This window comes from Salvelinus sp. IW2-2015, linkage group LG8 (genome assembly GCF_002910315.2).
Source record: "Salvelinus sp. IW2-2015 linkage group LG8, ASM291031v2, whole genome shotgun sequence".
Classification (NCBI taxonomy): domain Eukaryota; kingdom Metazoa; phylum Chordata; class Actinopteri; order Salmoniformes; family Salmonidae; genus Salvelinus; species Salvelinus sp. IW2-2015.
In genome coordinates, this window is record NC_036848.1 from 14,391,670 (window position 1) to 14,406,532 (window position 14,863).

Below are 14,863 nucleotides of genomic sequence, written 5' to 3' on the forward strand. Positions count from 1 at the left end.
TATTTAACTACAGATACCGTAGATGTGAGTGAAATAGCTGTAAGTAGCAGTTGAAGTTTACTCCAAATTAGGGTAGGCATTCTATGGTAGGGGGAAAAAGCCCAGAGAAAAGAAAAATATCACAGAAAAATGGGGTCAGTTGGCGAGGTTGTGATGAGTTGAGGTTCAGAGTGAGGGCTTTAAATGAGCGAAGTGGTGGTGCTAATGTTGCCATTAGGTATTTTATCCCTTTTTGTCTCTGCTATGACAGGTCCTGGTTAAAGATTAGGGGCAGATCAGGGGATCAAGTTTTCTTGTAAAAACAGGGTGTCCTAACGTCCTTTTTCAATCAAACCTTTCCCCCCGAGGGAGAGAGAGAATGGAGGAGGAGAAAGAGGGAAGCATCTGTTCTCTCTCTCTCCTTTCTCTCTCTCTCTCCTTTCTCTCTCTCTCTCCTTTCTCTCTCTCTCTCTGTCGATAGAAAGTTTCAACAGGTGGTGTTATAGTTATCCTGCATTGTCGCTCAAATCTGCTTATTTTTGGCTCTGTATTCTTTCTGTCTCCTCTGTTTGGGGTGGCAGGTAGCCTAGAGGTTAGAGCATTGGGCCAGTAACTGAAGGGTTGCTGAATCAAATCCCCGAGCCAACAATGTAAAAATCTATCGTTCTACCCCTGAACAAGGCAATTAACCCACTGTTCCCCGGTAGGCTGTCATTGTAAATAAGAATTTGTTCTTAACTGACTTGCCTAGTGAAAAAAATGTTGGTAATTGGCTTTCTTAGTCAGTATTATTTCCAGAAGGAGGTCAGTAGGATAGAATAATACCCCTGTAGAGAGAAAGAGAGTGGGATCTAGAGAGACAGTTAGCGAGCGAGATCTGTTCTAATCTTTATCTTACATTTTTTTAAATCCTTTCGTTAAGATGATTTAATCAAAATCTTACTAACCCCCCTCCTTACTACACACAGTCAAACGTGGACACTCACACTCACACACACAGAGACACAAACAAACACACTATATGTGCTGTCTCACTCTCACTAATTCCACAGAGAGAATCTTTAGTTACACATCAAATGTATTCTTATACGCCATGCCAAACACGTTTCTGAGCCTAATTGAATTATTTAAAAAAAAAACATGGATTAATTCAAAATGTGGTTTTCATATTGAATGTGTTATAGTTTACATACAGTATACAGTACACACATATATACTGTGTATAAATATTACAATTAATTAGGAGTTGGAAAGGATTGATAGCCATATGTGTGGTTTGAGTGACACACACACAGATTTGTTTTAGTGGTAGTATTGAGGAGACTATTGTGAGAGCTCAGCAACATGGGGGGGGGGGGGGGGGGGGGTGATAAAGAAGGAGAGGGAGGGGGTGGAGGAGGAATAAAAGAGAAGACGGAAAAAAGAGGGATATACCTGTTCAGAGTGAGTGAGGAGAGAGCGAGAGAGAGAGAGTTCGAAGGCAGGGACGAAGGGTAAGGTAAGCACTGGATAAACTGCACTTTTTATCAATTTTTGTTTAACTGTCAATCGTGAGAATCAACTTGTGTGAGTATGCACTATTTTTGAGTTTGTGTGTATGCAGTAAAAAGGAATGTTGCACTTTGTTTCCAGTATTGGTTAACAGATGCATTGTAGTAGCTATTAAACATAATATATTTTTAATTTGCACCCCCTCTTACAGTATGCTTTTTAGCTAATGTGTTTCTTTGCCATATTGTCTGACAGTGGGTGTTAGAACCATTTGTGCGTGATGAGTGCTTTAGAACGCCAACATGCACTGAACCAGATGGCGGGCCCAAGTCAAGAGTGCGTGTTTGGAACCCAGCATAATTAAAGAATCCCTTCATTAACACCCGCTGGCACTTTCATTACTCAACCACCACATGCCACCCTTCACCCACCTTACTGTACACCTCCCTTTCTTTCTTTCTGTAGCCTACCTCCTCTCTTAAGCGTCTCTCTCCTAGTCTCCCCTTTACTCTCTCCTTTTATCCTTGAAAGGGAGATGGAGGCACCACTTGTCTTTTATTTCCTCCCTTTCTCCTTCTATCTGTCCCTTGAGAAAAGGACTGAACCCACATTCCACTTTAATCCCATTACCTTAAAACTGTCCTCCATGATCTCTCTATCCTTTCATCCATCCTTCCATCCCTCCCTTTTTGCCCCCCCCCTTCTTTAACTAAATGACAGCCGCTAATTTAATTAAACCACCACATCCTTCTCAGCCCCCCTTACTCCCACCTCCATCCCACACACACTTTCCCTCTTCGAAATTAAATCTTATTGTACACACCCTTCCATTTCCGTACACCCCTCCCTTATTTACTTTATGCAAATGTTCTTCCATCTCCTGATTAGATATTTCTTGGTTCGTCTCCTATTGATCATGCCTACATGTCCTGACCATCTTCATCGACATTTTCATTCATCATTATTTTCAGTATGAATATAATATTGTATCTCTGCATTATATACATATTATTTAAAATGTCTCAATGAGAAAGAGGTAGATTTACTCACTTTTATGCTGAGTAAAAACGAGGCTATACAGTAGAGGCGTCAGTTGGGTCGCCATACCCTAGCTAGCTCAAGACCAAAAATGTAAAGTAGGCAACAACAAAAAAGTAGACTCAAATCATTCCAATCCCGGTTAAAACGCAACAGCTGTTTAAMGTTTCCAAYGCTGGCTTTAGGACCATGTGGAGCGTCGCTCGGAGAGCAGCTGCCAGTTCGCGCCCTTTTCTCTCACTTTTAGAAAGCAGAGAAGGTGCTAGCTTGCTTTGCCAGTCCGCGGTTTGTGCAGTGCGCCGATTGCTTTGATTTTAATGTCAGCATTTGAACTCGGCCGTGTAAACCTTGTTGTAATCTGAGAGCCAGGGGTTAATTGCATTGGTAATTGGGAGGTTAGGGAGCCCTCCTTTTAGGTGACCTTTCGAAACCAAAAGCTATTTTATTGCTCTTAAAATGCTGTGATATCTATGGGCCTAATTGATATTTAGATACATTTTCCCAGTAAGCTAGTGCAATTTGTGGTATGAAACCCCCCCACAACTGAACAACTTGCTATTGAGAGCATTTCTCCAAAATACATGTCCTGTTTTTGGCTTCAAAGACAATGACAATTGTAGGATATAAAACATGTACATTGTCATACAGTGACAGAATGATAATTGAGATCATGCAAATCAATAATGATTTAGTTGTAGGCCTARTTCTTCATCATCCTCTGCCTGCATCCCTAATCCCTACCTGTAGCCCACCTGCCTCTGGTATAATCCATTTCCACCTCTCACTCTATCAGTCTTGCTTGTCCATCTTGCTCAATTAAAATCACATATACTTACAGATCAATCTTGCTAGCAAAACGTTATTAAATAGTGCTAAGTTATTTAGTGTGGATGTAGTTTTTTATATTTTTATAATAACCACCCAGACAGTGCAATTACCACGTAGGCAAAATAATAATATCAGACAGAGTCAAACTGGCCCATGGAAAGATGCCGCACCTTCGTTGGCTACTATGTTGCAATCAATATTCTCGGAGCTGCCTTGTTGATACAGAATGTTTCAATATTCTCCGAGCCGCCTTGTTGATACAATGTCAAAATATTCGCAGAAAGTTTCCCTTCTCTGTTTCCCTTCTCCCTTCTTTGGTGATTGRCAATTTACAATTGATCCTACCATTTCTCAAGATCTGCGTGCCAGTTGTGAATTTCATATTTMTATTAACTTTTATTTAATCWGGGAAGCCCAATTGAGACCAGGGTCTCCTTTTCAATATAGGCTACCTAACTGTGACCAAAACATTTCCAACGGCCCCACAAACTAAATAATTATATACACTATATATACAAAAGTATATGGACACCCCTTCAAATTAGTGGATTTGGCTATTTCAGCCACACCCATTGCTGACAGGTGTATAAAATCGAGCACACCGCCATGCAATCTCCATAGACAAACATTGGCAGTAGAATGGTCTTACTGAAGAGCTCAGTGACTTTCAACGTGGCACCGTCATAGGATGCCACCTTTCCAACAAGTCAGTTTGTCAAATTTTGACCCTGCTAGAGCTGCCCTTGTCAACTGTAAGTGCTGTTATCGTGAAGTGGAAACGTCTAGGAGCAACAATTGCTCAGCCGCGAAGTGGTAGGCCACACAAGCTCACAGAARGGGACCGCCGAGTGCTGAAGCCCGTAAAAATCGTCTGTCCTCAGTTGCAAAACACTCACTACCAAGTTCCAAACTGCCTCTGGAAGCAACGTCAGCACATAACGGAGCTTCATAAAATGTGTTTCCATGGCCGAGCAGCCGCACACAAACCTAAGAAAACCATGCGCAATGCCAAGCGTCGGCTGGAGTGGTGMWAAGCTCACCGCCATTGGACTCTGGAGCAGTGAAAACGCGTTCTCTGGAGTGATGAATCACACTTCACCATTTGACAGTCCGACAGACAAATCTGGGTTTGGCGGATGCCAGGAAAACACTATCTGCCCAAATGCAGAGTGCCAACTGTAAAGTTTGGTGGAGGAGGAATAATGGTCTGGAGCTGTTTTTCATGGTTCGGGCTAGGCCCCTTAGTTCCAGTGAAGGGAAATCTTAACACTACAGCATACAATGACATTCTAGATGATTCTGTGCTTTGTGGTAACAGTTTGGGAATGCCCTTTCTGTTTCAGCATGACAATGCCCCCTTGCACAAAGCGAGATCCATACAGAAATGGTTTGTCGAGATCGGTGTGGAAGAACTTGACTGGCCTGCACAGAGCCCTGACCTCAACCCAATCGAACACCTTTGGGATGAATTGGAACGATGACTGAGAGCCAGGCCTACTCGCCCAACATCAGTGCCCGACCTCACTAATGCTCTTGTGGCTGAATGGAAGCGAGTCCCCGCAGCAATGTTCCAACATATACTGGAAAGCCTTCCCAGAAAAGTAGAGGCTGTTATAGCCACAAAGGGGGGACCAACTCCCARGAGCAGGTGTCCACATACTTTTGATCATGTAGTGTATATTGATATATATATACTGTATATATATCCTGAACCAACACATATATCGTTTTTTGGGGGGGTGGGGGTCATGGAGGGCGATTATTTAGGATTTTATTTTATTTTTTATTTCACCTTTATTTAACCAGGTAGGCTAGTTGAGAACAAGTTCTCATTTACAACTGCGACCTGGCCAAGATAAAGCAAAGCAGTGCGACACAAACAACAACACAGTTACACATGGAATAAACAAACATACAGTCAATAACACAATAGAGAAAAAAATGTCTATATACAGTGTGTGCAAATGAGGTAAGATAAGAGAGGTAAGGCAATAAATATGCCATAGTGGTGAAATAATTCCAATATAGCAATTAAACACTGGAATGGAAGATGAATGTGCAAGTAGAGATACTGGGGTGCAAAGGAGAAAGATAAAAAATAACAGTATGGGGATGAGGTAGTTGGATGGGCTATTTACAGATGGGCTATGTACAGGTGCAGTGATCTGTGAGCTGCTCTGACAGCTGGTGTTTAAAGTTAGTGAGGGAGATTTGGGTCTCCAGCTTCAGTGATTTTTGCAATTCGTTCCAGTCATTGGCAGCAGAGAACTGGAAGGAAAGGCGGCCAAAGGAGGAATTGGCTTTGGGGGTGACCAGTGAAATATACCTGCTGGAGCGCGTGCTATGGGTGGGTGCTGCTATGGTGACCAGTGAGCTGAGATAAGGTGGGGCTTTAGCTAGCAAAGAATTATAGATGACCTGGAGCCAGTGGATTTGGCGACGAATATGAAGCGAGGGCCAGCCAACGAGAGCGTACAGGTCGCAGTGGTGGGTAGTATATGGGGCTTTGGTGACAAAACGGATGGCACTGTGATAGACTGCATCCAATTTGCTGAGTAGAGTGTTGGAAGCTATTTTGTAAATGACATCGCCSAAGTCAAGGATCGGCAGGATAGTCAGTTTTACGAGGGTATGTTTGGCAGCATGAGTGAAGGATGCTTTGTTGCAAAAAAAGATACTCTTTGAAGAGGTACGGTTTCCGGTGTTTTCAGAAGATTGGCAGGGACTCTCAGGTAGGCAGGGGCAGTTCTTCTTGCATGTTTGAAATATTTGTGCCATATGGTGCAAAGCCAAGCTTCGTAGTCATTTAAAMCCTTTAACATAAACTGTGTCAATGTTCGCTTTGGCAACAACAGCGTAAAACCAACAATGTAAACCGGTGGTTTCTCCCTCCCATTCCCAGAGCGTTGGACTGGTTTCACGAGGCAAAAAGTTCCAAGAGGTCCTGTCACGGCTTACCTTCACTCTGCACCGTCAACCCGACCATGAAGGACGGATGACACCTCATAGACCTTGACCAGTCGCATGGCTGAACTGACCGGAGGTGATAAATGTTCACTCCAACTTTGTTTCCCGAGTTTGATTGGAATATGTGAACGCCAGCAGGATGAAGGCAGCGGCGTGGAGTTTTCTCCTCCTGTACGTGTGCGAGRGCATGCAAACCGTGTCCGTGGCCGGGGTCCAAGGCTCAGCAGTTGCCCCAACGGACACAACAGCTTCCACATGCTCTACTCCTGTTACCCCCACGGACGACGAGACCACTGGACTGGTGGTGAGGGACAATGCAGAGGCGTATAGGTCTTTAACAAGGACGTTTTTATTATTCATGCAGAATGGATTATTTAGTTCAGCAAGTTGTCATTTACGWTGGCCTAGTGAAAATAGTCAAAGTGAATAGAGAAAATAGTGAATACCAATCCACTAGCAAAGGTGATACATCACATGCCTTGATCTGGTTTTGACTCATTTAGAGCTGCCTTGATGAGCAAGCTTAACTGGGCTCACGTGCATATGGTCATGTACCTTCACAGGATTGGTCTATTGAGTTAGACGCTTTATGTAGACACTTTGAAGAGCTGTCGAGTCAACCCCTGCTTTTTACTTATCTGATTTCCACTTAACCTGTGATTTCCCTTTACCCACTCAAAACCACCACCTCTGCTGCTCATGACGTTGTCACATTGTCACAATGAACCCACGACTCGGTAGTTTACACCTGAGTCCTACCTACATGATGCTTCTCAATGCAATACTTTGGTGTCTTGTCCCAGGATTGGCTGACGAGGTATGGCTACCTCCCGCCCTCGGACCCCTCCACTGGACAGCTACAAGCCTGGACAGCTGTCACTCATGCTGTTAGCGCCATGCAAAGGTTTGCAGGCCTAGAGGAGACAGGAGTTGCAYGTGAGAAAATAAAAAAGAGGGTTGGGGTTGGGGAAATTAGGGTGATTGTATCCATCCTCTGTGGTTCTCTCTCTCCTTCTCTCTTTCTCGCTCGCTCTCTCTGTCCTCCTGTCTAAGATGAGGAGACGCTGGCTCTGATGCGAGCCCCGCGATGTTCACTGCCAGACAAAGGGGAGGAGCCCAAACCACTGGCCAATCAGCTCCAGGAGGGGCAGGGCCTGAGGAGAAAGAGGGCTGTGACAACATGGACACGAAGGAACATCAACTGGAGGTTCCTTAGACTTCTGCTCATCATCCCTCCAACATACCCTCTTATTCATCAACTTATCACTCAATCGTTAACTTATCCCTCAATTGTCATCCCTACAGCTTTCTCATCTTCCCTAGAARTCCCTAGTCATGCTTCTCTCATTTTCTCAAATTTTCTCTCTCTCTCTCGCTCTCCCTACCTCGCTTTCTTTCTTTCTCTCAAATAAATGTCCCTAGGTTGCGTTCATACCCCACCTCCTCCTCCCTCTCCCGCGAGACGATTCGCTCTCTGGTGTTCTACGCCCTGAGGGTGTGGGAGGAGCCAACCCCGCTGGAGTTCCACGAGGTCAGTCTCTTTCTCTAGACGTTCCTTTTTGTGATAGTTGAATTACAAAGATTACCCCTCTCGCACTCTCTTTCTCTCTCTCTCTCTCCCCCCCCCCACCTCTGACCTCACTCCCTGTTTCTCCCGTTGCCAGGTGGGAGGCCCAGAAGGGGCAGATCTGCAGGTGGACTTCCTCCACGGTTTCCATGGTGACGGCTACCCCTTCGATGGTGCAGGAGGAGCTGTTGGCCACGCCTTCTTCCCTTCTGACCTCACCAGAGCGGGCGGTGTACACCTAGATGCCGAGGAGGAGTGGGTGTTCCGCCAGCCAGGTGAGTGACAGCCAGAAGACCCATAGACAAGAAAAAGAGCTACTGGGGGTTAAAGAGGCCAATACCAAACCAAACACTAGCCCCCCGTCCCCTAGGAACTTCCTGTAGATCTGAAAGTTGAAGGCAAGTATTTGCGTTACTGTGATAGTTCTGTGCAGCCCTCTGGTAAGTTAGGTAGAATTTATGGTCAACTCCACTGTTTAATCATCCTGAGGTTTACAATAGTAAGGGGTTCAATTTGGAAAATATTATTGACACACATTTTTGGAATATTATGGACACAGACAAGACACTGCTAACATTCCCCCTAAACTGAAACTCTACACCTCCCCACAACCCTCGCCCCTCCCKAGCCTCTGAGGGAACGGACTTGTTCACCGTGCTGGTGCATGAATTTGGCCACGCCCTGGGTTTGTCCCACTCGTCTGCCAGGCGCTCTGTGATGAGACCTTACTACCAGGGCCCCGTAGGAGACCCTCTCAACTACCGTCTGGGCCCCAACGACCTGGAGCTCATCACCAGGCTCTATGGTCAGTCTCTGTGTTTGTGTATATTATCACTTGTCCACTTGGTGTGGGTGTGTGTCCTCCTGTTGTTGTACTGAGTTCTGAAAGGAAGGTGTGTTGACAGGTAATAGAAATCAACTCATGGTCACAGACGTTCCTCGGTTGGTTCATGAAACTCAGCTGCAGCATCGCGACGGACACGGACACCGACACAGACACAGGTACTGACACACTACAGACACCAGGTACCTGACAGGTTAACAAAAGTGGATAAGGGGCAGCCATTCAACCAATAACTATCTCCTCCATCTCTGCATCTCTCCCTCCCTCTCATCCTCTCTGTTGCTCTCTGCTTCTCTTTCAGCCATTCCGTAGACCGCTGTAACACTAGCTTTGATGCAGTGGCCAAAGATTAGGGAGAGACGTTCTTCTTTAAAGGTGGTGTGGTGTAGGTCGTCTCCCTAATGGTTGGACTATTTTCCCCTAGCCTCCTGTTTTAAACTACGGGCATGATCGCCCCTGGTGGATGTACCCACACTGCAGGACTTTGTATTGAATTCCTCTCTGTCTCACCTCACCTCACCTCACATTCTTTATCTGTATCTGTCCTTCACCCAATAATCCCCTCATATTACTACTCCTGACTATCCTACCTTATTTCCTCTCTATTTCCCCCCCCCCCCCCCCCCCCGCTCTGGCAGGGCTGAGTAATTTGGAGGGTCAGTACTGGGGGCTTGGTTGTCAGCGCCGGGGGGCCTCGGTGAGGAGGCTGTGGGGGGGTCTGCCCCCTAACCTGCCCCCTCTGCAGGCTGTGTTGGAGAGACACTCGGACCACGCCATAATCTTCATCACTGGTAGGTAACCTCTGACTCCAGTCACCCCACACACTATGATGTTGGAAAATGCTGTGAAATTGTGAAAACTATAATAAGACCATTTTTATAGTAAGAGCTGTTTGAAAAAAAACACCTGAAATTTCTGCCTGTTTTGGTGGGATGGAGTTTTGGCCTGCCTGGTGACATCATCATGTGGTAAATTAGTTAATAGACCAATAAGAAAGACAGTTCCAAACCTCTCTACCAATAACAGCTKATTTTCAGTTTTCCCCTCCCCTCTCCCAGACAGTCGTAGCAAAATTKTTGCTTGAGAAATTGCTCTTTGCTACYAAGCTATTTTWGTTTCTTTTTGACCATTTTAATTTAACACAATCACAGTAATTGTTACCCAGAAATGGTTTGATATTGAGATAAAAACGCTGCATTGGACCTTTAACAAACAGAGGAGAATTAGTGCTATTCAACAGACTAAACTATGCTCTTGATTCTAGTTTCTCTCTCCACCCGCAATCATATACTCTATGTGAATGAATTATAAACCAGACACAACCTTGAGAACACTCTTCATTGCCTCTTTCCATTTTGTTTTGTAGAGTCCCAGTTTTGGCTGTTCAATGACCTCTCTCTCCAGGAGGGCTACCCCCGCCCCCTCTCAGCTCTGAGGAAATGGGGAGAGACAGAAGGAAAGGGAGGAGGAGAGGAAGAAGAGGTGGAGCAGGGCCTGATGTGGGATCCAAAGGAAGGACCAGTGTGGGGGGAGATTGGAGAGGGGGAAGCAGGAGGAGGAGAGGAAGAGGAGAGTAACACCTGGGCTGACCTTATCAGAGGAGGAGTGAATGGGATTACCACTGAGAGAGACGGTGAGAGAGCGAGGGAGAAATAGAGGGAGAAAGAGAGAAAGTGTATGAGAGAGAAAGTGAGTGAGAGAGAGATGAACGAGGAGAACAGACTGAGATTCTATGAGAGTGACAATATGAAAGATTATATGTGTGAGAGACACCACACGTAATGTACAATACATGTGTGAGTCTGTATATATCAACATACATTAAGCCCCCTCCTATATCACTTCCTCAGGCTCCGTCTACCTCTTCAAAGGAGATTCCTATTGGAAGTTCCCCTACCCAGGCTCTGCCCCGGAGGCAGGATATCCCCGATCCCTGGCCGCCGATTGGTTGGACTGCCCTCACCCCTCCGCACCTGTCCTAGACGACCTATCGCTCTCTCTGCCTCCCCCTACTGGACGGCAGGAGCTCCGCGAGAGGGGGAGAGAAGAGAGGAGAGGCCAGAGGAAGGGCCTGGACAGACACAGAGACATAGACAGAGAGYGACTGCAGAACTGGCCATGCTCTTGCTTGAATGGAGCAACAGGAGGCAGCACGAGTGTGACATCGTTCATAAGTGCCCTGCTATTGACTCTCTTCCCACTGATAACTGTGTGATGTTGGGCTACGTACCAATATTCTACGATGGCCTCCCACCTCTCAACCTCGTCTGTCCCATGGCTACGTCCCAGTACTCTACGATGGCCTCCCACCTCTCACCCTCTTCTATCGCATGGCTACGTCCCATAACTACAATGGCCTCCTCCTCTCACCCCATTCATTCCCTTGGCAAGCCAGAGGTTGTGGCTGCCGTTGTCAATGGTGCTAGGCCCTTTCTCACCTTCCTCTATGACAACGTTTTCCATTCACCCTTACAATCCATTCTACATACCTACACTTAGGGCTGTGGTATAGGGGTTACGGGTTAGGGGAAGTTGGGAATTTTGGACACAACCAAGAAGTCTCTCCACACTAAAGGAGGAATGTTTGTCGTGGACATTTGTATATTRCAGCAGAATCTGTCTCTGTCTATCTGTGAAATGTATCCCTTTGCACCTTGTTGTACAGCCAACGCTCAATGATTGTGTAATTKTGGCCAATTTCAGAAAATGTTATCTAACGAAATAAAATAAAACYTTGTCTTCAGTGTGCAGATGTCTAATTTATATTTGATACTAAAAGCAATAAAAGTAAGTCAATGTTTGGTTTATAGTTCACCGTCAAAACATGTCTCTTGGGGTGTTGCCCTATAGAGGAACCTGACCCAAACCAAACCAAAACTATAAATAATTGATAGGTTGTTAGAGGTCCATGGTTTAATCATGATGTCACTGCCTCTAGAGTTCAACCAATGTAAATTGACCTTGGGGATCCAGTAGGAAGTAGGCCCCACAGGCTGATTTGGGTAACTTCGGTATTGCGTAACATGGGGAGAAAACATTCTCTTGAAACACACCAGTCTTACCTCAGTATACATTGAAGGTGTTTCAGCTCATTGACAACAAACACTTCCTTCTTGCTAACTTACTTCTCTGCAGGCTCAGTTTTATCTTGATTTACACAATGTGGTGTCCTCTATGTGGCCCTCCTCCTTGCTCTGTTGTCTGTGGGAACAGCAGCACCGGCCCCAGAGGATTGTGGACATCTGGTCAAACCGCTCGCACCGGGAAGACCAGCATACTGTGAGTAATCACCTACAGTTGAAGTCGGAAGTTACATACACTTCAGCCAAATACATTAAACTCAGTTTTTCACAATTCTTGACATTTAATCATAGTAAAATTGTCTTAGTCAGTTAGGATCACCACTTGATTTTAAAGAATGGAAATGTCAGAAATAATAGTAGAGAGAATGATTTTATTTCAGCTTTTATTTCTTTCATCACATTCCCAGTGGGTCAGAAGTTTACATACACTCAATTAGTATTTGGTAGCATTGCCTTTAAACTTGGGTCAAACATTTCCGGTAGCCATCCACAAGCTTCCCACAATAAGTTGGGTGAATTTTGGCCCATTCCTCCTGACAGAGCTAATGTAACTGAGTCAGGTTTGTAGGCCTCCTTGCTCGCACACGCTTTTTCAGTTCTGCCCACAAATCTTCTATAGGATTAAGGTCAGGCTTTGTGATGGCCACTCCAATACCTTGACTTTGTTGTCCTTATCTGAGGACAGCGCCCCACACCAAAATACTTTTCCAAACCAGCACAGGCGTCACAAAAGTAACAAATAGCAATAAAATACATCACTTACCTTTGAAGATCTTCCTCTGTTTGCAATCCCAAGGGTCCCAGCTACACGATAAAGTTGATAAAGTCCTTCTTTATATCCCAAAAATGTCAGTTTAGTTGGCACGCTTCATTCAGTAATTCACTCGTTCAACATGGATACAAACAAATTCAAAAAGTTACCAGTAAAGTTCGTCCAAAAAAGTCAAATGATGTTTCTAATTAATCCTCAGGTACTCTAATATCTAAATAAATGATGCAATTTAAGACGGAGAATAGTATGTTCAATAAGGAAGATAAATAACGAACAGCGCACACCTAATTTACGCGCCACAAGACTACATTTCTAATGAGAGACACCTTGGAAAAACTACAACTACTCGCTTTTTCAGAAAACAAGCCTGACACCCTTTCTAAAGACTGTTGACATCTAGTGTAAGCCATAGGAACTGCAATCTGGGAGCTGTTTATTTGTATATCCCATAGACAAGCATTGAAATGGACTGTGACCTCAAAAAAACATTTCCCGGATGGATTTTCCTCGGGTTTTCGCCTGCCATATCAGTTCTGTTATACTCACAGACATTATTTTTAACAGTTTTAGAAACTTCAGAGTGTTTTCTATCCAATGCTACCAATTATATGCATATCCTAGCTTCTGGTCCTGTGTAACAGGCAGATTACTTTGGGCAAGTCATTCATCCGAACTTCCGAACACTGCCCCCTAGCCCTAAGATGTGTCCTTAAGCCATTTTGCCACAACCTGGGAAGTATGCTTGGGGTCATTGTCCATTTGGAAAACCCATTTGCGACCAAGATTTAACTACCTGACTAATATCTTGAGATGTTGCTTCAATATATTCACATAATTTTCCTTCCTCAAGATGCCATCTATTTTGTGAAGTGCACCAGTCCCTCCTGCAGCAAAGCACACCCACAACATGATGCTGCCACCCCTGTGCTTCTCGGTTGGGATGGTGTTCTTCGGCTTGCAAGCCTCCCCCTTTTTCCTCCAAACATAACAATGGTCATTATGGGCAAACAGTTCTATTTCTGTTTCATCAGACCAGAGGACATTTCTACAAAAAGTACGATCTTTGTCCCCATGTGCAGTTGCAAACCGTAGTCTGGCTTTTTTATGGCAGTTTTGGAGCAGTGGCTTCTTCCTTGCTGAGCGGCCTTTCAGGTTATGTCGATATTGGACTCGTTTTACTGTGGATATAGATACTTTTGCACCTGTTTCCTCCAGCATCTTCACAGGGTCCTTTGCTGTTGTTCTGGGATTGATTTGCACTTTTCGCACCAAAGTACAACTTCTTGCAACTATAGGGGGTGCTGTTCTGCATTAGCATATTTGGGTCTCCAAATTAAACTGCCTCGTGCTAGAGTGTCATCGAAGAATTCTGAGAAGGTTAGTGAAAAAATTAATATATTTGGCGGTGATTACGTTATAGCGCTCTTTGGCTGGAATCGATGCTCTGGTAACGTTTGCACATGTGGTATGCTAACTTATCGATTTATTGTGTTTTCGCTGAAAAACGCTTAGAAATCTGAAATATGGTCTGAAATCACAAAGACCTGGGTCTTTCCATTGCTATGCTTTGTCTATTTTTATGATGTTTTATGATGAGTAAATTGGTCATACACGTTGCTCTATCTAGTAATTCTAGTCGATTTGTGATGGTGGGTGCAATTGTAAACTGTGATTTCTACCTGAAATATGCACTTTTTTCTAACAAAAACTATCCTTACCATGAATATGTTATCAGACTGTCATCTGAAGAGGTTTTTTCTTTGGTTAGTGGATATCAATATCTTAGTTGAGCCGAATTGGTGATAGCACCTGAAGGAGTAAGAAACTGATGGAGTTAGAATAGTGGTGTATTTTGCTAACGTGTTTAGCTAATAGATTTACATATTTTGTCTTCCCTGTAAAACATTTTAAAAATCTGAAATGGTGGCTTATTCACAAGATCTGTATCTTTCATCTGGTGTCTTGGACTTGTGATTTAATGATATTTAGATGCTACTATCTACTTGTGAAGCTATGCTAGCTATGCTATCAGTGTGTGGGGGGGATGGGGGTGATCCCGACCCGGGGTAGAGGCTCGTTAGAGGTTAATCTCTAGGAGACAGAACGCGTCTCCTTCCTGAGCGGTATGACAGCTGCGTGGTCCATGGTACATGGTCCTATTTTTTCTGAGGTCAAGGGCTGATTTCTTTTGATTGTCCCATGATGTCAAGCATAGAGGCACTGGTTTGAAGGTAGGTCTTGAAATACATCCACAGGTCACCTCCAATTGACTCAAATGATGTCCAATTCGCCTA

At 44.5% G+C, this 14,863-nt stretch overlaps 1 protein-coding gene and 1 long non-coding RNA gene across 2 annotated transcripts in view; both read left to right on the forward strand.

The window, feature by feature from the left end:
- The first annotated feature begins 1,403 nt into the window (after nt 1-1,403).
- On the forward strand, nt 1,404-11,462 carry LOC111967479 (matrix metalloproteinase-17). Its single transcript, XM_023992528.2, is given in 13 exon segments — nt 1,404-1,477; nt 6,239-6,607; nt 7,107-7,239; nt 7,357-7,510; nt 7,726-7,834; nt 7,968-8,145; nt 8,499-8,675; nt 8,776-8,872; nt 9,016-9,092; nt 9,360-9,391; nt 9,394-9,505; nt 10,081-10,347; nt 10,565-11,462. Coding segments are annotated over 12 exon segments (1,866 nt in total). The 5' UTR covers nt 1,404-1,477; nt 6,239-6,442; the 3' UTR covers nt 10,930-11,462.
- Nucleotides 11,463-11,694: 232 nt separating this feature from the next.
- LOC111967480 (uncharacterized) overlaps nt 11,695-14,863 on the forward strand; it is a 10,354-nt gene continuing 7,185 nt past the window's right edge. Inside the window, exon 1 of the long non-coding RNA XR_002877765.2 lies at nt 11,695-11,993. This is a non-coding gene — a long non-coding RNA (uncharacterized lncRNA). The remainder of the gene's footprint in view (nt 11,994-14,863) is intronic.